This window comes from Phycomyces blakesleeanus (assembly GCF_001638985.1).
Source record: "Phycomyces blakesleeanus NRRL 1555(-) unplaced genomic scaffold PHYBLscaffold_21, whole genome shotgun sequence".
NCBI lineage: Eukaryota > Fungi > Mucoromycota > Mucoromycetes > Mucorales > Phycomycetaceae > Phycomyces > Phycomyces blakesleeanus.
This window is the reverse complement of record NW_017265154.1, coordinates 515,749-537,170: the sequence shown is the minus strand read 5'-3', so window position 1 is coordinate 537,170 and position 21,422 is coordinate 515,749. Positions and strand designations below refer to the sequence as shown.

At 36.4% G+C, this 21,422-nt stretch overlaps 11 protein-coding genes across 11 annotated transcripts; 5 read left to right on the top strand and 6 right to left on the bottom strand.

The window, feature by feature from the left end:
• Positions 1-275: 275 nt before the first annotated feature.
• PHYBLDRAFT_172222 (hypothetical protein) lies at positions 276-1,885 on the bottom strand (the record flags this gene model as incomplete). The annotated part of the gene is made up of 5 exons (XM_018436757.1): positions 276-362; positions 430-448; positions 609-676; positions 1,301-1,407; positions 1,834-1,885. The coding sequence occupies 5 exons, from the start codon at positions 1,883-1,885 to the stop codon at positions 276-278; spliced, it is 333 nt and encodes a 110-aa protein (XP_018287625.1).
• Positions 1,886-2,492: 607 nt separating this feature from the next.
• On the top strand, positions 2,493-4,402 carry PHYBLDRAFT_126931 (hypothetical protein). The gene is made up of 4 exons (XM_018429134.1): positions 2,493-2,545; positions 2,598-2,744; positions 2,850-3,832; positions 3,906-4,402. The coding sequence occupies exons 1-4, from the start codon at positions 2,543-2,545 to the stop codon at positions 4,108-4,110; spliced, it is 1,338 nt and encodes a 445-aa protein (XP_018287624.1). The 5' UTR covers positions 2,493-2,542; the 3' UTR covers positions 4,111-4,402.
• Positions 4,403-5,544: 1,142 nt separating this feature from the next.
• PHYBLDRAFT_66195 (hypothetical protein) lies at positions 5,545-6,481 on the top strand (the record flags this gene model as incomplete). Its single annotated transcript, XM_018441600.1, has 3 exons — positions 5,545-5,745; positions 5,933-6,232; positions 6,299-6,481. The coding sequence occupies 3 exons, from the start codon at positions 5,545-5,547 to the stop codon at positions 6,479-6,481; spliced, it is 684 nt and encodes a 227-aa protein (XP_018287623.1).
• A 1,751-nt stretch (positions 6,482-8,232) lies between these two features.
• PHYBLDRAFT_172219 (hypothetical protein) lies at positions 8,233-9,111 on the top strand (the record flags this gene model as incomplete). The annotated part of the gene is made up of 1 exon (XM_018436756.1): positions 8,233-9,111. The coding sequence occupies one exon, from the start codon at positions 8,233-8,235 to the stop codon at positions 9,109-9,111; it is 879 nt and encodes a 292-aa protein (XP_018287622.1).
• A 1,817-nt stretch (positions 9,112-10,928) lies between these two features.
• On the bottom strand, positions 10,929-11,339 carry PHYBLDRAFT_172218 (hypothetical protein; the record flags this gene model as incomplete). The annotated part of the gene is made up of 2 exons (XM_018436755.1): positions 10,929-10,980; positions 11,068-11,339. 2 exons carry the CDS (start codon positions 11,337-11,339, stop codon positions 10,929-10,931), a joined length of 324 nt encoding a protein of 107 aa, XP_018287621.1.
• Positions 11,340-11,502: 163 nt separating this feature from the next.
• PHYBLDRAFT_66197 (hypothetical protein) lies at positions 11,503-11,883 on the top strand (the record flags this gene model as incomplete). Its single annotated transcript, XM_018441601.1, has 1 exon — positions 11,503-11,883. One exon carries the CDS (start codon positions 11,503-11,505, stop codon positions 11,881-11,883), a length of 381 nt encoding a protein of 126 aa, XP_018287620.1.
• A 1,398-nt stretch (positions 11,884-13,281) lies between these two features.
• PHYBLDRAFT_66199 (hypothetical protein) lies at positions 13,282-14,655 on the bottom strand (the record flags this gene model as incomplete). Its single annotated transcript, XM_018441602.1, has 3 exons — positions 13,282-13,826; positions 13,912-14,015; positions 14,606-14,655. The coding sequence occupies 3 exons, from the start codon at positions 14,653-14,655 to the stop codon at positions 13,282-13,284; spliced, it is 699 nt and encodes a 232-aa protein (XP_018287619.1).
• Positions 14,656-14,897: 242 nt separating this feature from the next.
• Positions 14,898-16,533, bottom strand: PHYBLDRAFT_156134 (hypothetical protein; the record flags this gene model as incomplete). The annotated part of the gene is made up of 6 exons (XM_018433468.1): positions 14,898-15,476; positions 15,546-15,641; positions 15,704-15,952; positions 16,055-16,213; positions 16,307-16,350; positions 16,422-16,533. 6 exons carry the CDS (start codon positions 16,531-16,533, stop codon positions 14,898-14,900), a joined length of 1,239 nt encoding a protein of 412 aa, XP_018287618.1.
• Positions 16,534-17,366: 833 nt separating this feature from the next.
• PHYBLDRAFT_149365 (hypothetical protein) lies at positions 17,367-18,073 on the bottom strand (the record flags this gene model as incomplete). The annotated part of the gene is made up of 2 exons (XM_018432263.1): positions 17,367-17,899; positions 18,013-18,073. The coding sequence occupies 2 exons, from the start codon at positions 18,071-18,073 to the stop codon at positions 17,367-17,369; spliced, it is 594 nt and encodes a 197-aa protein (XP_018287617.1).
• Positions 18,074-18,619: 546 nt separating this feature from the next.
• PHYBLDRAFT_116342 (hypothetical protein) lies at positions 18,620-19,738 on the bottom strand (the record flags this gene model as incomplete). Its single annotated transcript, XM_018428516.1, has 2 exons — positions 18,620-19,461; positions 19,543-19,738. 2 exons carry the CDS (start codon positions 19,736-19,738, stop codon positions 18,620-18,622), a joined length of 1,038 nt encoding a protein of 345 aa, XP_018287616.1.
• Positions 19,739-20,361: 623 nt separating this feature from the next.
• Positions 20,362-21,196, top strand: PHYBLDRAFT_172211 (hypothetical protein; the record flags this gene model as incomplete). The annotated part of the gene is made up of 3 exons (XM_018436754.1): positions 20,362-20,421; positions 20,493-20,664; positions 21,003-21,196. 3 exons carry the CDS (start codon positions 20,362-20,364, stop codon positions 21,194-21,196), a joined length of 426 nt encoding a protein of 141 aa, XP_018287615.1.
• Between the last annotated feature and the right edge of the window lie 226 nt (positions 21,197-21,422).

Sequence of the window (21,422 nt, the reverse complement as noted above, 5' to 3'; positions counted from 1 at the left end):
TATAAAATACTTTTTGGTATTTAATTTATTTATGTTCAAAATATTGTGTGTGTGTGTGTGTGTGTTTTACTAGATCCTGTAGATCATCGATTTGTATAAATCCAGAATTAGTAAGCGATATGTAGTAATCTATAGGTCATCACAAGAAGACTTCTGAATAGCGTTGTAAAGATAAGTATTAGTACAGGGACTTATTTCCCTGATACAATTTCTTTTTTAGAATTTTATAATCCACGTCTGATTACAGTAAAGTTGCATTTATTAAGTTTTATGAATTATGCAATTTTTGCTGTCAGAACAGGTGTTAGAATAGTAAAGTATGTAGTGTCAATGTCTATTATAGCTATAAGTATGAAACATGCCTTTATTATTATTATTATTTTTTATTTATATGGTTAATTTTACATTAAATTAAAGAACTTAGCTTACTTGCTCATACTCTATATTTCTTGACAACAAATATCAAGTTCAATTCTATATTACTTTATTTTATAGCTTTAATTTATGCACTTTCTTTACTTTTTCAATAAATCAAGTTTAAATTAATAAAAGCAAAGTGCCTAATAAATATCTAATATATCCTTTTAATGCGGTATTAACAAGCATACTTTATTTTATAGCTGTCAATTATGAGACTTTTGAGAGTCTTTATGGAGTATTGAGACCAACTCCAACACTATCTTTAAAAACAGTATGACTGTTTTTCGCACTTTACTAATCATTACTTTATTGGTAAGACATAGCTTTATAAAGAAGAAGTGAAAATGAAATCAAAGAAATAGAAAGGCTTTGACTAGAAGCTTTAAAGATTTTGACAACAATTTTCAATACTTTTTAAATGTAAAGATTTTTTTAAAGATACCGAGAGGGTCTATAACATGTGCCCAAGCAGAGTAGTTTGCTGTCCTCAAGGTAGTTCAGCCAATCATATTCCTATTATAAAATAGGAGGTATAGAGAAAATGTATTTTTTTTTAAAAAGAAGAAAAAGGTGGATAAACAAAAGATTAGAGCATATCCAACTGTTCAAATTATCTTTTTTTTTTTCGGAAATAAATTTTGAGAGCATTTTCAGTTAAAACTTTTAAATCCCTGTCAAATTTAGCAGAGAGATAAAATAAATTACGCTGTTGGGGGTACTACTTTTAACTAACATTTTAAATTTGACATAAAAGTTGAGATAAAAGTGACTGTTGGAGATGCTCTTAAGAACTGCATCTACAATTAAAGGACAAAAGCTCCTGCTATTTAAAATCCCGTCTGTATATTTTGCTGAAAACGATACATGCCAAAAGCTTTACTTTAGAAACTTTATAGCCTTCTTCTTCATTCACCCTAGATAAGTTAAAGTAAATAAGCATATTCGTAAGGTTCATTTCACAACCAATTAAATTACCAATTGAATATTCTATAGTGCGATCAATTGAATGTCTAATGTTAATTCATTAGTTGTGAGAATGATCGAGTTGTGACAAACTTAATTGAAGTCAAATTAAAACGATAGTCAAATAAGAAAAAATTGAAAGAATATTTGATGTATTTGTCTATTATTCTTGATTGTGCTATCCATTAAGAATTGTAAGATAGCAAAACTTAGTATCAATATGTTGACATGATCAAAAATCAGGTGTAATCTTTTCCTGCTTTTATTTTATCCAAGTCAAAAGTATGATACTGATGATACTGATGGCGCTGATGATACGGATAGCACTGGTGATACTGATGACATTGATGATACAAAACATACATACATACATACATACATATATATAAGGAAGTAGTGGAAAGCCGAGGCATTCAATTTAAATAAAGTATAATACGAAAATAAGATTACTTGTGTATAAAACGCTGGTCTCCAGGGCCTCGTTTCTATAATCGGGACCCATAACGGGGAATGGGGTTCTTTATTGGAGAACAAAGGTTCAAGGTGGCGGTCCAAATACCGCAGGATGGCGCGTGGTGAAATGACTTACATAACTAGGTTCCCTGCCACGTTGTAATGATGTTAGTGCATAGAAGCACGTAGTTGATAAATGTGTGCAGAGATTCGGGTATCCATGTCACTTTTAGAATGTGCCTTGTATTTACTTATTGTTTTATTCAATTATGTAGTCTTTATTTAAGTGCTTAAACTATAATTACTAGACTTTACCTCCTTTACTTCTACTATTGGAACAGTCAAGTCATATAATGCCAAGTCAACTCAAGACTCCTTGTTTCTCTAGCTCTCTCTTTTACACACACACACACATTAGCGCACACTAACTTGTAATAATATTATATAAATATATAAATATATTTATTTTGTTTCTCCACTCGGACTGAGAAAGTTGAGAACGTGCAGGATATTTATATGTTTTACCACGTTGAGCAAAGTGCACCGGATTGGCGTAAGTGGGGGGGGGGGAAAGCACAATTGAATATACTTTTTTTTTTGTATAAAAAGGTATTAGGTTCCCTCAGCCTCCTTGCTCTTCTCTTGTTTTCTGTTCATTTACCTCTTACTCTCTCACTCTTTTTACCTTTTTGTCACACTCATCACAATGGTAAGAATGATGAACATTCCACCCAAGAACACAATCCTCATCTCCATAACAGGATACCAGCTACGATGTTATTGTTCTCGGCACTGGATTGACCGAATGTATTCTCTCTGGAATCCTCTCTGCTGAGGGTAAGAACGTGCTTCATATGGACCGCAACGACTATTACGGTGGTGAATCGGCCTCCCTCAACTTGACTCAGGTAAGAAAAAAAAACATATATAATAAACCCCATCAAGTCTTGTGTGACCTTGAATGGCGTGAGAAGCAGAAGTACTAAAAAAAAGCTCTTTTACTTCTTTTTTAGCTCTATCGCAAGTACCGCCCTGGTGTTGAAGTCCCAGCAGACCTCGGTCGCGACCGTGACTACAACATTGACTTGATTCCCAAGTTTATGATGGCAAACGGTGAAATTGTTCGCTTCCTGACCCACACCGATGTTACCCGTTATTTGGAGTTTAAGCAGATTGCTGGTTCCTATGTATCTCACGAAGGCAAAATCTCCAAGGTTCCTGCTACAGAGGGTGAGGCCATCTCCTCCTCATTGATGGGTCTTGTCGAGAAGCGTCGTCTTCAGAAGTTCTTTGAGTTCGTTCAGAACTGGAAGGAGGATGACGACTCTACCCACCAGGGATTGAACCTCGAGAAGGATACAATGGTTACTGTGTACGAGAAGTTCAGCCTCGATCCTGCCTCCCAGGATCTCTTGGGTCATGCCATGGCTCTCCACCTTGACGACGAATATCTTACCAAGCCTGCCCGTGAGACCATTGATAAGATCGTGCTCTATGTTGCCTCTGTTACCCGTTACGGTAAGAGCCCCTACATCTACCCTCTTCACGGTCTTGGTGAGCTTCCCCAGTCATTTGCTCGCTTGAGTGCTATCTATGGTGGTACCTATATGCTTGACCGCGCTGTAGATGAGATTTTGTACGAGAATGGTGTAGCTGTGGGTGTCCGTTCAGGCGAAGAGACTGCTAGAGCAACCCAGATCATCTGTGACCCTTCATATGCTCCCACCAAGGCCCACACCACAGGAAAGGTTGTCCGTGCTATCTGCTTCCTCAAGCACCCCGTCCCAAATACAAGCGATGCTGATTCCGCTCAGATTGTGATCCCCCAGAACCAGTTGGGTCGCAACCATGACGTATATGTTGCCTGTGTATCAAGCAACCATAATGTCTGCCCCAAGGATACCTATCTTGCTATTGTCTCTACTGTTGTTGAGACAGATGAGCCCGAGAAGGAGATTGAAGCCGGTTTGGCACTCCTTGGTCCCATCCATGACAAGTATGTTTTAAAGTGTTTCTTTATTTTATTTTATCTTATTTTATTTTATTTTACTTATAAATCTCTTTCCCAGGTTCGTGTCTGTATTGGACATCCAAGAGCCCATCCAGGATGGTACTGCCGACAAGGTCTTTGTATCTAAATCATATGATGCTACTTCTCACTTTGAGACTGTGTGTGATGATGTTAAGAGCATCTATCGTCGTCTCACTGGCTCTGAGCTCGTATTGAAGCAGAGACCAACCCAAGAACAGGAGCAAGCTGACTCTACTGCTTAATTGAATTCCCCGCCCGCAATATCCTCTTTACCCTAAATCATCCCACTCTATCTCACTTCTTCGCATCCTAATTGCCCCAAGCTTTAACTTTATTTTCCTTTGAACTTACCAACCACCAAGTTTTATTGTGAACACACCTCATGAATAAAAAAAACAATCATAAGCATAAATCCTACAATTTTGGTCTACACTAGTATCTATGAGCATATGTAAATGTGCAAATGTGCACGTTTTATAGCGTGTAGCTTTATATTACCTGAAAAAAAAACACGTCAAATAAATTGTGGTACAGAATAAACTGGGTTCACTTGGCTTAGGCTCAACATTTTCATTGACGGACGCATATGTCATGCCTGTCTTACTGATGCACAAATAGTATATCTCTACAGACACCAAATTCATACAAATTCACCTCCGCGTAGTATGTCGTACATCATTTATACTGTACTTACCTTAGCCACTAATGGTACGCCATTAATTGATGAGCTAAAGTATATTTTAGATGTGCATTATAACGCCAATCAGATTATAAAACGCCTGTTACCATCTTGTTAAAGAAAAGGGAAACAAAAGAGGAACAAATATTTGAAATATTACTCAATAGGGTAGTGTGAATAAGAAACTTTAGTTTTGTCTATGTATATTACTTTATGACAATAAGATCATTGAGTGTGTTTATGTGCTTGGCTTTAAAGAGTTTACTTTGACTAGTCTAGGAAAAAATACTTCCCGAATATAAATAATTCATATGTATAAAACAACCTATAAAAATGTTTTCTACAAAAGATGAGTAAGTATTTACAAAATCTAATTAACGGGAGTCTTTTTTCTGTACCTTAAAAGAGTACGGCTCTAAAGAGCCAATTACACAAATTAGCTTTACAGGTCAGGGTTTTATATATTAAAAGTAGACGGGCATTTTTTTTTTTTTTTTGGTTTTTCAAGAGCTTGTACACTTTGATATCCAGTAAACCCAATGAAAGCTAATGATAGATGATAAATACAAAAGAAATAAAAAGTACCTAACATAACATAATAAATAATAGTCAGCCAAGAATGTAAGAAAGCACGCAAATAACTCTTATTAGGGAAGAACAACTTTTGAGAAAGAATATTAAGACAAAGTAAAATAAAGGTACAGCTAGTGAGAATACGAGACAAATAAATCTATAATAAATAAGGAAAGTACATGAAATAATCGAAAACATGTAGCTAGACGATGACAGCTTCAGAATTAGGAACAGATTTCGGAAGGGATAAGAGACCTAAAGAGGAATCTATTTAGAAACTCGGAAGATTGATTTCTGGATCGAGACTATACATCATTATCAGACAAAAGTTGATCATACTAGGTACAGTTTCAGGAAAACATCAATGGTCTGGGTTGGCGGGAGACGGTGAGGATTCTGGACATAAAAAAGAAAGAAAGAAAAAATGGATTCCCAGGAACAAGTTCTCTTGGAACTTTTGTGGTTCGAAGAGAACGTGTTTGTTCCTTGGTACAGCATTTTGTTGCAAGGTCAAGGAGATATTGACCATAACATTTTTCTTCCGGTAGTTTGCAAGATAATTTATTTTGGTCAATATCACATAGCAAGGCGAGCAAAAACGGTCGCTAACCGTACTACGTACCAGGTGCTTTAAAGGGTCTAGGGAGGCAGTCGAGAGCGTGATCGATGATATAGACCCTTGGAGGGGGATCAGGATCTATCAAGAGACAGAGTTTATAAATGAGAGCTATGTTTGCGGAGTATATCAGCAGGTGTCTTTTGTTCTCCATGGTAGCGCCACATTTACACTCGCCTCATGATGTGGGTGGTAGTCAAGTAGCTCTCCATTTGACCAAACGACAGTGTTTGTGGCGGGTACAGGGCAGGATAGGGCAGTCGTAAGACCAGATCCTAGAAAGGGTTGCACATGTTTCTGGCAATGGTCACTGGTGTATTTACGCCCGCAAGTTTCCTGTCGACTTTTTTTCTTTGGTGTAACAATGCAAAAGCTTCTTGCAATGGGTTCTTTGCCCAGTGTTGATGATTTTTTCAGTAACTTGGGCCTTTTCCAAATTACACAACGATATAGCTTATTTAATGTCATCTTAGCTTTGGTAAGGTTCAGCTGCATGGTAAGAGCTCCGATAAATGAGTTTGAGGGTATTTTTTTTTTAAAGTGATAAAGAAATCTGGCTTAGAGAATACAGATATGGGTAAACATATTGGGTAGAGCAGCTAAAACAGCGGTATGGAATACTCTTATCGTCGCATTTAGCCATCGAATACATGTCCGAAGACGACTCTCCCGAGTTTTATGTAAGGAGATAGTCTTTTTCTGGCCAGTACAGAAAATTACTAGAGCTTACTCAAGACTGGGGTAGGCAAAAGTCAGATACACACTGGTAGTCGCAGGTCGGCCAAAATGTGTATATGTATATGATTTTTGCTGAGACTTGGTAAACATGATTGTACCTTTTAGCTCTTGACTACCAAAATGAAGTATAAGTGAAAAAAACGCGCAAATATAAATAAAAGAGAACATAGAGAAGGACATTGACGGCCTCACATTTGAATACATTATACTTATACCCCAGAAACTTTGGATACGTCTAGGTCATAGCCAAAAATTTTCTCATAGCTTCTGGTATGGAAATAAAGGTATTATCATAAGCGTATAAAGGGTAGTTGATGGGAACTATTAACTTGGGAAGAAAGTTTTAATATACCTCCTCCGTACTAAGAACATGAGATATATTACTAGTGACCTACTAAAGCTTATTCAATAGTGACAAAGAGGTTGCTGTTTGGCAGCCAGGCGCAAACGTGTTATAGGACGAGATACAATTGAACCTTGAGTCTTGAAGATGAAGGGAAGGGAATGCGAGCGTAGTCTAATTAGGTAGAGGCTCTCCAAAGTAAACATGGTAATATATTTTTGTAGGCCTCAATACATTCTTTTAGAGCTTTTATTCGAACTCTGATTAGATTCTAAGTTGTGAATAAATTTGCATAAATTTATACACAAGGTGCTGATGAAGCGTATGATAGATTATATCACACCTTCTATGCTTAGAAGGCTACGAGTTTATATATGGTATTTCATCCTCTAAAGCCCATAAATCGTGCCCCTTCTGTCTAAAAGAGATAGCATATTTTTTATGTTTATGTATGGTATTTAATTTTGTTTGTTATCAGCATCTCTTGTAAAAAAAAACATTTCTTTTTCTTTTTATGGCATATATTATTCTTCAGCCTCTTGTATGTTTTATAGGCTGGCATCTTTCTACTTAAGGTATTAGATGTAATACTATAGTGCCAAGAGCTTTTTTTTTGAAAGCTGGTTATTGTCTGTGTCTTAGCAGGAATAGACCCAAAACAGAGAACAATCATATACTTCTTTTTAAATATAACTTTATCTTTGGAGTATATTATTGTTTATAACACACGCATATTAGTATCTACACAGCACACAGCACACAGCAGACAGTACCTATATCCGTATTCTTGATCTATTACTCAAAATAATTTTTCAAGTTTAATTGATTATCCACTTCGCCGACACCTTTTTTTCTTAGTAAAATGTAGAGTAATATTCTGTGATGATATTTTTATGGTAATGTACTACATCATATGTTACATAGATGATGGCTTTTAATGCTACTACCAGTCTCTGATTTCTAAAATTGTACAAAGAAAAAAATAGACTTTGTACGAGTTGCGCAGCATTTGTGTAATTAGCTCAATATATTGCCATGTGGTCAGATCTATAGGCTTTTATATTGTACCTTTTCTTATTTTCATTTGTTTTAGTATTGAATACTGCTTCTAAATAAAACAAGTTCAATAGTCGAGCATACCTAGGTATTGAACGTATTGTATCCACATCTATAATGAGTATCTTTTTATATGTATCTTTTCAGCATATAAGAATTTCTACGCGAGTGGAACTGTCACACATTCTCTTGTACGAGTCTACGGTACACAAGCACTCCTAAATACCTTTAGATGAGTAAATCACTCTTCCATATAAATCAAGTATAAATAATTGGATCAGATCAGGAAATATGTGAAAATTACAACTTTCTTTCTATCTATTGTATCCTCTTTATAATCATCTAAATCAATAACTGCTATGGATTACGCTTATCAATTTGCTTCGGACGAGGTTTATACACTTGTGAATATGCAGATTGGCTTTGGTTCAGCGACCGCTTTTCTGGGTGCTGTCGCAGTCGTCGCCACGGCCATTCGAGCAAGTCGCTGTGGCCTGTACCATATATATCTCACGAGTGCTCTGGCTGGTCTATTCTATCTTATAAAAGGGGGTATGCAGGCCGGTGTTGGAGGATCTCTACTTTCAATCTTAAACGGTAACTTTGATGAGGGAAGCGTTGTACAGTTGAACTATGCATACGAGTTCTTCCTAGCAGCAACCGTACCTATTTCGTGGATCCCTCTCTTTGCTATCTACCAGAAAATATCATCCTCCCCAGAAACTCAAGGCTTCAAGGGTCTCCTGAATGTTAAGATGCTTTGTATTACCCTTTCATATCTCTGGGCTCTTATTATCATCGTTTCTGATATCGGCGCGCTTGGAACTCTGAGCAATACTAAGGAATACACTTATGGCACGTACGAAAGCCTCTTAACAGCTGCACGCGCCATTCAGTTTGCTGCCTTTGGTACATGGATGTTTCCATTCCTTGCTGCTATTCAGGCGTATATATCATTTGATAAAGTCCGTCACATCTTTGTCTCGCTCGCTACATACCAATTCCTTCTTCTTATTGTGGTCATCGGACGTACTATCTCGGGTACAGCCACTTCTGGATCGGTGAAGGTGTACCTCACATTTCTGTTCCTCTTGATTGATGTCGCGGGTGTTGCTGCGATTTTCGTGGCCGTCAAGTACGGAACTACCTGGATCAAAGATACCATCAGTTCGGAAAATCATCTGTCCAATGTTACCGAAACTGAAATTGAATCACAACCTATGGAGGAAATTAAATAGGTCATCTTCTAAGTAAAGAAGAAGAAGAAACTTTTGGAACCAAGACTTTGCTAAAAATCAGCCTATTAATACTATTTATTACTTTCTATAATCATGTACACCTTTATCATTTAATATTTATAAAACAAATGGCTATATATATGTATGTATATATACACTTACACTACCAGAAAACGAAAACTTGTTTTCACTCATAATAATAATAATAATAATAATAATAAGAAAAATACAGTTTAATTAATATCATTCTTGATCTTGTGGGATCATGTCTGCACAAAATGACTTTTCAGCTATACGCTATACTGAGTGGGTACAATCTCGTGCAAAAAGTGGGCATTATTCTGCTTGTGTAAAGTATTACAACTTATTGTATCATTAAACATTTGCATATTTCTATAATCTTAATTTTGTATGATATTTGTACAGGGAGCAATTCCAATGAAAACCAAGAAACGGCTTTGTTTGTAACCCTCTAGAATATTAAAGCATGCTTTTCTCATAAGAAAATTCCAGCAGTTCTTGATAATTGGCATTTCAATGTGGCGATACTTTAATAACCACCTAATAATAGACAATATATATATTTCTTTTTTTTTTAAAAAAAAAACTGTTGAATAAAATACTCTTGGGTATAATATTATTGGGTAGGGTAACCTTAATTATATTATCCTTGATCAAAGCTCTCATTAGTAAGTTAAACTTATACAAACTCCTTATGTTTTATTTTTTTAAAAAAAAAAACTTTATCTTTACATGAATTTAACTATCATTAATTAGTCATAGCTTTCAATCTTTTTCAGATTGTACGAATTGTAAAGATTCCCGAATTTATTTATTTTTAAAAAAAAATCCTACTTTTGGTCCAGAAATTCGGGTTATGAAGGAATCAAAATATAGTACAAAGCCTGAAAACGGTTTTTTTCTTGGTGGTGCCCAAGTGGCAATAGAAAGTCACTTAAAGGGATTAAGGTTTTTAATCGGGGTACAGTACACTCTTTCCGGAAATTATTGGTACAAGAATAAAAATTAATTTGGTGCAAAAATAAAAATAAAATTGGTGCAATTTTCTATCCATTTCTCTGCTTAATTCACCTTTTTTGGTGCGTTTGGTGCATTTGGTGTATCCATTTTTATTTTTGCACCAAACTGATTTTTATTCTTGTACCAATAATTTCCGGAAAAAGTGTATATGGCTTCTCAGACTTTTATGGATTTAAATTACCAATATTTTCGTCGATTCTTTTTTTTTCTTGTTGGTTCACTGGTAGTTATCGACAAAAATATTATCCCTACTCTTAAAAACCAGAGAATCAGAAAAACAGAAAAACAAAAAAACAAAAAAAAAACAGAAAGTGTAAATTGGATAAAAGTGTCCTAGCTAGGATCGAGTATAAGTAAAATAGGCCTCTTCTTCTTCTTTTTACATTTATTGCCACCTATTTTAAGCTGATTTACTATTTATTACCCTTTACATAGTAAATTAGTGCTGAGGGTATTGTTCGTGGTATGGTACCAATGAAAAGGCAAATTCGTACTGCACACAGATTTTTATGTGACTTGTACCATCTGGGGGTCATAATAGAATAGAAGCTCCATGCAGACAAATATACACTTAATCTAATTTGTAACAAAGTAAAGGTTATCGTAACCCCTTTCTTTTATATAGGATGATAGAAAAACAAAAAAAAAGTCGTTTAATAGGATTCCCTCAAAGTCCCTGAAAATACTCTAATTTTACTCGGAGACATATATTTTGATGTTGGCTTTAAATTTCTTCCATCTTAACCACCCCTCAATTGCTTCGAGAGTCCTCTTTTTCAATTTAGAACAATGATGACAATGACAATTACCGAGAGTGAACTAGAAACTCTACATGAAATATTTTACGAAGCTTATTAGCATAATTCTAGTTTTGACCTTGATTAATACAATGATTCATAACTCGAGATCTCTTACTTGACCCAATTGAGATAACATGATTCACTTGATAACCTATATGAAGAAGCTAATTCCAGTGAGGAAGACTTCACCCAAATAACAGTTGCTTTAATAACAGGTTGGAATGTAGAATGTGATGATATAACTTTCAAGGTGTTGTTCACATTGATCATTGCATGCTTGTCATAAAATTGTGCGTCAAAGGGCGATAGTGATCGCAAGAAAATATTCCAAGAAACTCCGTGAAAAAATCTGCATTCATCCTGGTGTTCTTCGCTTTGCCGAAACATTCGCTGCGGAAAACTTCTCTCACAAGTTTAGAGAAGTAAATTATATCAAGGAGAAGTTTGTAACAATCAAGAAGAATCTTTAGAAAGTTGTCTCTGACATAAGAAGAAGTGGATCTGGTGGTCCCCCTGCCCCCTTCAATAGAGGTTCCAATCCTTCGATGACATGAAGCAAATGACACTGTTGAATCCCAGCGTCTGCCCACAAATTATCATCAGCTCTTCGAGTATCAGAGATCAATTGACTTCCGATCTTGTGATCTCTATCCACCAAGACTATGGTATCATTTATACCAATACTTACCTTCATACCCCTTCGTTCGCCCAAGTAATCACGGGTGGAGACTATGACCTTTTCTCCTCTTTCATGGCGGATCCAAAGCCAGCTCATGTGCCTGAAAACCACCATGACTTTAACTATCAACAATCCTCCTACAAACCTGCATCCTGGCTTGCTTCTCAGTCAGTATTGACACCAGCACCACTAACAGTTCATCATCGTTTAATAGAAGGATTGCTTTACAAGTGTTCTAGTCTGCAGTCTTGAGAAATTCCAAAAGACACAACGAATTTTTTTTTGGCCATGCATTTACCTCTTTGGATCCACGATTGGAAGAAGTGAAAGGAAGATTTGTCCATTCGGTGGAATACCAGCGTATCCATGCGGACACATTTTAAGAGGCACATCGCTTGGACAGAATTTCACGAGAGGATATGGCAAGAGAAGAAATAGAATTTAGAGAATTTAGAGATAGATTCTTTGACTATTTCAAGAACTGTCTAAATTCAGTTAACCAATACTATTATTCTTATTCCTCTTCTGAAAACAATAAATCTAATGAATAAACTTGGTTTTCTTTTCCTCTTCCCTTTACCTTCTTCTTTCTTCACTATATATTTACTATTACTAACTTATCTTACCTTTCTCTTTTTCCTTTATCAATGTTATTCTAAATCCAAAAATTTAATGAACGAAAAAAAAGAAAAGTTAAATTATGAAAAGATTTTTTTAAAAGAACATTAGAGGGAGTTTTTTACTTCATCACGTCTAATCCTTCCCTCTATAGCAGCCGCAGCTTCATCCCGGGTGCGTCCCATATCAGTATATAGACCCGCAGTATCATAATAATACGTCTCGAAGCTACCACCCTTAACATTATCAGATCGGATGAACCAATCCAGCATACTTCTATCACGCCGCTGACCGGTTCCACCCTCTCTCAACAACTCTTCCATATATTCTTCACTGTCGTCAGAGTCAATACACATATTGTGCAGAATGCAACAGGTAGCAATGAATTTTGCCATAGAGCTTGGTTCCGTGAGATGTATATCCTTAAACATGAATTTGGTTCTCAAGATAACCAAGCTGAAAGCGTCTTCAATCTTCAATCGCGCTGCTGATAGTATTTTGTTAAATTTTTTCTCTTTTTCTGACATATTTCTGAATTTGCGGTAAGGTATGAGACAGTGCTTTAAGATAGGAAAACCAGAATCTTTTCCAAATATATGTATGATTAATTCGTTATATCAGCGAATATTAATTTAATATAAATTACCTCCAATAATGTATGATTTTGGATCATAAAACAAATCCCTAGGGTTGTTCACCATGTCGTAATATAAGGTACTTGTATAGAAGAGGTAGCAATCTTTTTGTCTTACTAGATACAAAACACTTTAGTAAATGTAGTTCTATAGATACTAGCATATAATACTTACCAGTCATTTGAGCTTTTATGTTCGTGAATCTCCTTTTATCATCACATACAGCAATGAGAGACATAGCTCTATTTCTCTGGCGATCAAACCAGGAGATATCATATGATGGTGGCGCTTTAATAGCAATTCGTTTTCCAGCAATTGCACCTATGCATTTATTCAGGTTCTGGTGTCCTGGCTGGTCTGAAGCAGCTGCAAATCCTCCCATTATTCTTCGGCTCTCTCAAGGTGTTTTAGGCCATCTTATTGCGGTATTCATGAAGGATCGGAGCATGCCATCCAAGAATTTTTCTGTAAACCGGTCGAATGAGCTTTGACTGATATTTAGAGCCTCTGACGCGATTGTGGATCCAAAGTTCGTATTACTGAGGCGCCAAAGCACAACAGCAACCTGCATCCACACAGGGTAGATAAACCCGTCCATAGCTTCTGAGCCATCAAACTCAGGGTCGTTTTGAAAAGTATTCACAATTATGTTGAATGTATTTCTACTAACTCTATAATGTGCCCGAAAGCTATTGGGACCAGTTCCGTCATCCAAGTTGGGGTTGCTATAGGTCCACTCATAGTTTTGGTCTCCATCAAAGATGTCACGCATCCGTTTTTCTTCTTGGAAATAAGCTGGGGACCTCAAGAAGCAGGCGTGCTGGAGCTCATCCACAATCCGGATATTCTGAGCTAGTGTTTTTACGTTATAAGCCCGAGCGAGATGTGCGTGCAATGTCATTGCTTGTTCCCTCATCTCTGCCACACGAGAGATCTCAAGTTCTGAATAGTTGTATTTTATCAAGGTCAAAATCAGAGTTATGTTGAGAAGTATCATAGAATGATTTATGTATAACTGTCATCTCACCCTCGGAATTTGTCTCATTGTCATCGCCACTGTCATCACTTATGTCATCGCTGCTATCGTCGTGAATGTTAGTGTCATTGTAGATGTTTGTGCTGTTATTCATTCTAAAGTGTACAAAAATGAAAGAATAAAAAATATAGATATCGAAATACAGCTACTATATTGGTTATAAACGTTTATTACTAAAAGTCTATTCAATAAAAGCAATATTTTATAAGGACAAATTTAAATTTTTCTGTACGAATAAGTACTGTGATTCCTGTCATTTTAAAAGATGAATTTTACTATATATATATGTTTTTGCTCGTTGTATCAATTTATTACTTTTGTGTCAATTGAATTGTTAGTTTAATGGTTAAATTTGAACAGATACTCGAACAATTGATACTGCTTAATTGAAATGCAACCTTAAAACGATCCTTAAACCCCCTGCAAAAAAAAGGGTTTTCTAATATCCACAGAGGTTTCTATTATTTTATAAATTTATTACTTTTATCAAATTCAAAAGATTTATCTGTAAAATAATTGTTTTTTTTATTGCTTTGGGCACTGAAGCTTTACTGAACTTCCTTTTCTTCTAAAGAATGCCAGCCATTTCATCCAGCATTCTTCTTTGTGAATTTTATTATAAATTCTGATTATAATCAGAAGACACTAAATGGAAAATGACATTTGTATTTCTCTGGTAGCATACCTACGCTGCTGAGCATGGGTTATGGCCTGCCATTCTTTGATATCAAACATTATTTTTTTTTTGATTTGTACTTGGCTCCTAAATTTTTATCCTTGAAAATCTTTCTTTATGATTTATAAGAAATAGAAAACAAGTATGGTAGTAAGGGTTATGCGATACACAAATAAAAGAAGAAGAAGAATAAAAGAAGAAAGCCTAAATTACATATTGTGCACAATAAATGAAAAATCAGAATAAAGAACAAGTAGAGTGAGAGTAGATAGATTGTAAAAGAGAAAAGAGAAATAAATAATTAGTGAGTTAAACTTGTAGCAAAGAACCCTCCTTGAAGTGTTCCATTATTAGGTGCAGCTACTATGTTCAATAGCTCTGTTATCAGACCATAAACCTCAACATTAAAAAAGGGAATGACCACAGCACCATGGTTAAAACGCAAATTCAATTTGGGGCCCTTTGCAATGAAAATAGCCCGCATGTCTGGTGCAAGGTTGTCATAGCCATGATGTCCCAATGTTAAGAATGTTTTCTGAGCGTTAGGAGCGACTTCATCGTGCAGAACAAACGTGTACCCAACATCTGGAATAGCTACAATCGGAGTTATACGATCTGTATTGCTGTAATGATAACGAGACGGGACATCCTTCCGTAAAAAAACTTTAAAGTGAGGGTCTGGGGAATTCTCTGTGTAGTTGTGAAGTTCACGATAGATTTTGTTCACCATTCTGTCAAAAGATGCATTTGCATTTGGGCGAATATCGAGAAGAGGCATTGCTTCACGTTCACGTAAAGAGGCGAGAGATTCGGGTGATAGTATGTCGTCGTAGTAAATAAGCTTTGATGGACCTGTGGATGACATACCATGATCACTCACCTACACATACATCATTTTCATTTTAAATTTCTCTTTTTCCATTAAAAGTAATAAGATCAACCCACTTACAACGATAACGTGCACATGTCTACCCAAATTACGCTCAGTCAATTCTTCTATCAAGTGCCCAATAGCATTGTCTACATCGATAATAGCATCATTTATCTAATGCATACAAAAAAATTAGCCGGAATATGAGAATAAATCTCTCCAAAAAAGAAACTTACTTCTTCACTATCTGGTCCCTTTTCATGGCCAACTATATCAACTTGAGGAACATATACAGCCATAAACTGAGGTCTTTCATTTTGAGCTAAATCGAGCCACCCAAGAACGGTGTCAATCTTCTCAAGAGGAGTGACTGTACTGTTGAAACCAACCACAAAGTTAGGTCTGACATGATTTACAGAGGCTGTCGATCCAGGCCACATATCCACTGCTGTGCGAAGCCCTTGTAAGGCTGAGGTTACCCAAAGCTTAAATTCGATAGTAATAGGAACAACAAATCAATGTCTTTTGTTTAAGCCTCATGTAATGCATAATTAATTGGGGGTGTGGATCTATCGTAAGGATCTTACCGGTTCTCCACCCCACCATTCAGACTGTTTGGTGATCTCATTATTGTTATAAATAAACTCTTTATCCAATGCTGGATCGTAAAATGTGTTTCCAACAATTCCATGTGCTTCTGGATAAAGACCTGTTACTAATGTCCAGTGATTGGGGAATGTGCTTGGCTAAACCATGTGGATATACATAAACAAATTAGAAAATAAATAAACAAACTTGGTTTAATACAAGAAATCATTAGATATAGACTAAAGTCTTACCGGGAAAGAAGGGTGCATGTATTCAGCACGAATTCCTTTGGAAGCTATAGGCAAAACGGGGTTATTTAAATACCAGTTTGCACAACCCCAAGTTGACTAAAGCCTCTTTAATTACCTAGTTCGTCTAAATTTGGTGTGATATTTCGATGGAGATACTCGCTCCGGAAGCCATCAAGAGATATCAAAATAACTGTTGGACCAAAGAAATCTGTTCCATTAAAATACATGTGTTCCGCAGGGCGATTGTGATGCTCGGAGCCATGGCCATATTTTGCGACAAGAATCTTAAATAAGACAAACAGGAGGCCTACGGTTACTGCAAGAAGGGTATATCGCAATAACGGAAGATCCTAAAATCGCCATAAATTTTGTACACAATATATGTAATTATTAGAGAAATGTAAATAATTGATAAAGACTGTTCCATTCTCGTGATGATGAGATAGTTTACCCATAATGTTGGATTGATTTGATTGCCATTTTCGTCTTCTCCAGAGTCAAGCCAGGCATCGTCCTCTCCATCGGATTCATCCTTATCAATTAAGTGCTCTTCTTCCTCTTCTTCTCCTCGATGTTCCTGAGTTGTATCTTCGTCTTGACTTGGATGGGCAATTTCGTCAGCATTAGTCAAGGTGTAAGCAGTTAATGGAATATTTTCGCTTGTTGATCTGCTCATTTCTTTATTTTATTTTCGTTTGTCATAGACAATGGTAAGATTGATTGTACAGTAAGGAGAAAGAAAGTGTTATTGAATCTGGAATGAATATTGGAGCAAGGAGGCAATTAGTCCACTCAAAAAGTTCACAACTTCCTTTTTAGTTTAATTCAAGCTCAAAGCCTGTATTGCTTACAAAATTATATAGGCTCGGAACCGTTCTTCTTTTTCTTTTCTTCCATTTTATTTCATTTCATTTTTGGTTGCCGCCAAAGCTAACCATGAATATAGACCAAGTATGTCTTACTCACATTCCTACCGCTTGATATTATGTTTAAAGCGTTTATTATTATTATTATCAATATCAATAATGTGAAATAAAAACAAAAAAAGGAATCATCCTATTCATTTATTATTGCCATAATGATCTTCAGTGGAATTAAATATCATTGAAAGTAAGATATCTAATAGTCTAAAGACAAGCCACGGACATGTGCTTGTGATTGCAATAGATAAACGGACCAAAGAATGGAAAATGGAGATAGGACCATGACTGTATTGGGATGCTTTCGAGCGTGCGGAACGTGTGGAACGTGCCTGGTTTATAGAATCGCTTTCTTCTGTGCTATTTTCGGTAGTCTGTAAAGTATCTGGCTCATAAGGATTCACTGCTAAATCGACTACAGGTAATCGCAGTTCATGTGCAGGGCTTGGTACTTCGCATATAGGCAATGTCCGACAAGCCGGACAATTTGGAACATGGCATAAGCCAAGGCAGCGGAAAGGATATGCTTGTCTCCAATATTGGAGTTGGTTACTTCGACATGTCAAATTCCAGCCAATACCAAGAGTGACGACTGGATAGTTTGGGGGACGACAGGTCAATATACTATTTGGATCAGGTCCACGCCAAAGAAAAGACAGGTATTTCAATAATCCTAAGTACAAAAGGTATAAGATGTTTATTTTTATTTATTTTTTAAAAGAAAGTATCCTATTTTTGAAGTATTCTTTTTTTTAATAAAGTCAAAAGCTAATTCCTGCTTCTTACTGAGAGACAGCAGGTCGTTAGGGTGTTTTGTTCGTTCCGAGAGGTGAGCAAGAGTTTCCATAATTTTCAGCAACAACAGCAAAAAAAAAAAGTTGGAATAGTATTAAAGATCAAACTGTAACCAGGAAGATGTAGTTCCACGGGATTCACCAAAGCAGGGGAAGGGAGAGGAAACATCTCCTTTTTATGGCTTATGTGATGAAGAAGACTTTGGCACCTTTTGTACAAAGCATTAAAGTGTAATTCAGACCTTGGTCATTATTGTCTTTTTGGTTATTTCTGCTCTTTTCCTAAAGCGTGGAACAAAAGATGTAAATTTAGGAATCTCACTCACTCACACTTGAAAAAAATATATATAAAAAGTCTCATTTCACCTTTATCAATAAAGAACCTCATTCGTTTTAAGCCCATATGCTACATATAATTAATCTAGATATTTATCCATAATCACATCTTTAACCCCCCCTCCCCCCTTGTTTTTGTTTCTATTTTCCTTTTACTCATTGTGCTTTTATATATATTTAAAAGGGTTTATTGTGTGATATATGCTGTAAACTAAGTATGAGGTTATTTTGTTGACGTTAATAATGATATTATTATGTGGGTTTTAGTCTTTCCATCTAACAGGGATTTTAAAAAACCGACCAACAGAGGCAGGGTCCTCGTTTTCATCGGCAGGCTGCTCTCGACTTGGCAAGGTACCACCACGAAGATTTGTTTGTAAAGAAGGATGAATGAATCGAGGGGCTTTTAAGGATGCATCACGCTCTTTTCGCATACTGACATATTTATCAAAGGAGACGTGTGTATTGATCATCTTATTGAATCGCTTGTGGGCATCAAGGGTAGTCATGACATCGTAGTCTCTGCCAGACTCGGATGGCGGGTAATCATGTCCAACATAAATCCGGGTGTCATCTATCCAGTGGTCGTATATCTTGTGGATACTCTTGTACATGTCCTCCACGCTTCCTCCGGGAAAGTCGCATCGTGCCGTACCAATATCTGGCATAAATAAAGTATCTCCCACAAATCCAGCGTCACCTATCCTGTATGAAACACAAGCAGGAGTATGGCCAGGGGTAAATAATGCGTCACATTGGATGTTTCCGCCCAACGTCCAGGTGTCTCCTTCATCTATCAAACGGTCGAATTGCTCTCCGTTGGCCCGGAAATCGTTCTTGGGGAAATTGTACTTTTTGCTAAACACGTCTTGCACCTTTGTAACATTTTTTCCTATCCAGAACTCAGGTTTACTATCCAGGTGCATCTTAAGATAGTTTGCTGCCGATAGATGGTCTGCATGTACATGTGTATCGATAATTTTGGTTATATTGAGTTTGTGCTTCCTAACAAACTCGATAATCTGTTTAGCTGTACTTGGGTGAACACATGAGCTAAATGGATCATAATCCAGTACAGGATCGATGATGTAAGCCTCTCTGGTTTCTGTTCAAATTTTGTGATTAGAAGAAAAGGAGAGAGAGAGAGAAGAACATGGCTTTTGGGCAGCTTGTGCATGATATTTACCGATATCTGTTACTACATACTGTGCAGTTTCTGTCTCTTTTTCAAAGATAGTGTGAACCCATGGCGAATGGTTTTTAGCATATGGCTGATGAGGAATTGTGTCTGCAGCTTTCCAGCCTCCTTCAAGATTGTAGACATTTTTGAAACCAAGTTCGACCGCGATATCACCTACTGAGCGGCTTCGACGACCGGACATACAATGGAAGACGGTCTAGGCAAAACATTATTGAGATGACTTGTATTTAGAAAGAGAGAAGGAAAATTATCTAAAGGTGAATCGTATATTACCTTTTTATTCTTGTCAAGATCAGATAAGACAGCGTTAAAGAGCTCAGGATGTTCTTTTGCGACACTGAATGGAATATTCAAGGCGCCAGGAATCTTTCCTACACTTTCTATTTCGTGCCTCTCGCGTACATCTACAAGACATAGCTGTTTTCTAAAGGGGTCTGTTTCTTGCTGGTGTATGAGCCATTCTCTAAGTTCTGGTCCTTCCACTGGCTTGACTGTAGTGCTGGAAGGAGTCGTACTGGAAAATCCACGCTGAAAATATGATGTGGAGAGCCGTAAAAGACATTTGTTTGTAGGTTTTGAAAGGTTACGTAGCTGTAGAGATAGCATAGCTTATATATAAAAGAACAAGTATGACCTGTAGTTTTTTTCTCCCCCCCCCTCCATGATTAGGGTTTATAAAATTGAACTTCCCGATATAGACCGAGGGATGTGGGGATTGTGACTTCTGTTTCGTCATCCTGCGCAATGCAATCAATCCAGCCTGTATTTTCTTTTCTTTTGTAGAACGCGGACATTGGAAAAGATATGTGGTTTGATGTGAAACTGAGTGGTGTGACAGTTAAAGAGCTTTATTTGCGCCAATGGGTGTGGATTTGACGTTGTATCGATAGTGAAGTAAGTAGTTGAATGATAATAATAATAATAAAAATATGTAGGTTTATGCTACACGACATTCAAAATATCGAATCAATTGCATGATAAAATACAAAGCTTATTTTAATATGTGTGGGAAACTAGTCGCTGATAACATTAGTCGTTTCATAATCGAGTTCCCAAAATACAGTTTATTTGAATTCTATAGCGTATTCTTTTTATTTTCTACCGCTCGTAAGGATAAATGATTAGCGAGTTTTGTTCGTCGATCTTTTAAGTTATCAACCTGTATAGCTTACAGTGAATATTATGCTATTTATGCTTGTTAAAGCCACTAGCATACCTTTATTATTTAGTAATAATATAATATATAGAGCTATATTCGATCACACTGAGAAACTCATGCCATTCATGTTTTTTCTTCTTCTTCTTAGCTGGTCGGTATATAGGCAAGTACTCTATAGCGGTTACACAATTTGATCCATGGAAATAATGATTTCTGCTTACGCAACGATGAGTGGATAGGTTTAAATCTTCTTTAAACTGCTTGCTACTACAAACTTGTACTCAAGATAATAGTGTTATGGTTGATCAAATCATCAAATCCATCTTCAACCGCTTCTTTGAATATATTCGATGCTCCAGGAGAGTCCCTTTTAGTGGCTCACAAGATTTTCTGTTCATTTATATTAAAAATGATGGCAATACACAACAACAGCCTACTATGCTGTATTCTATATATCAATATTTTCTTTCCAGTGAATAGGAAGACATTTTCAGACTCAAGAAAGTCGTAACATGACGCCATATTATGTGCGATTCTATTAGCCAATCAGATACATATATTAGTTATATTGCATTCATTCGTACAACCCACCTTCAAAAACCTATTTGTACCCTGGTACACATATCTTAAATAAAGAACCAACTCAAATCCGAAATACACACGGTAGGAAATGGCAGGATTTATAACTCCAGGCACGTATATTTTA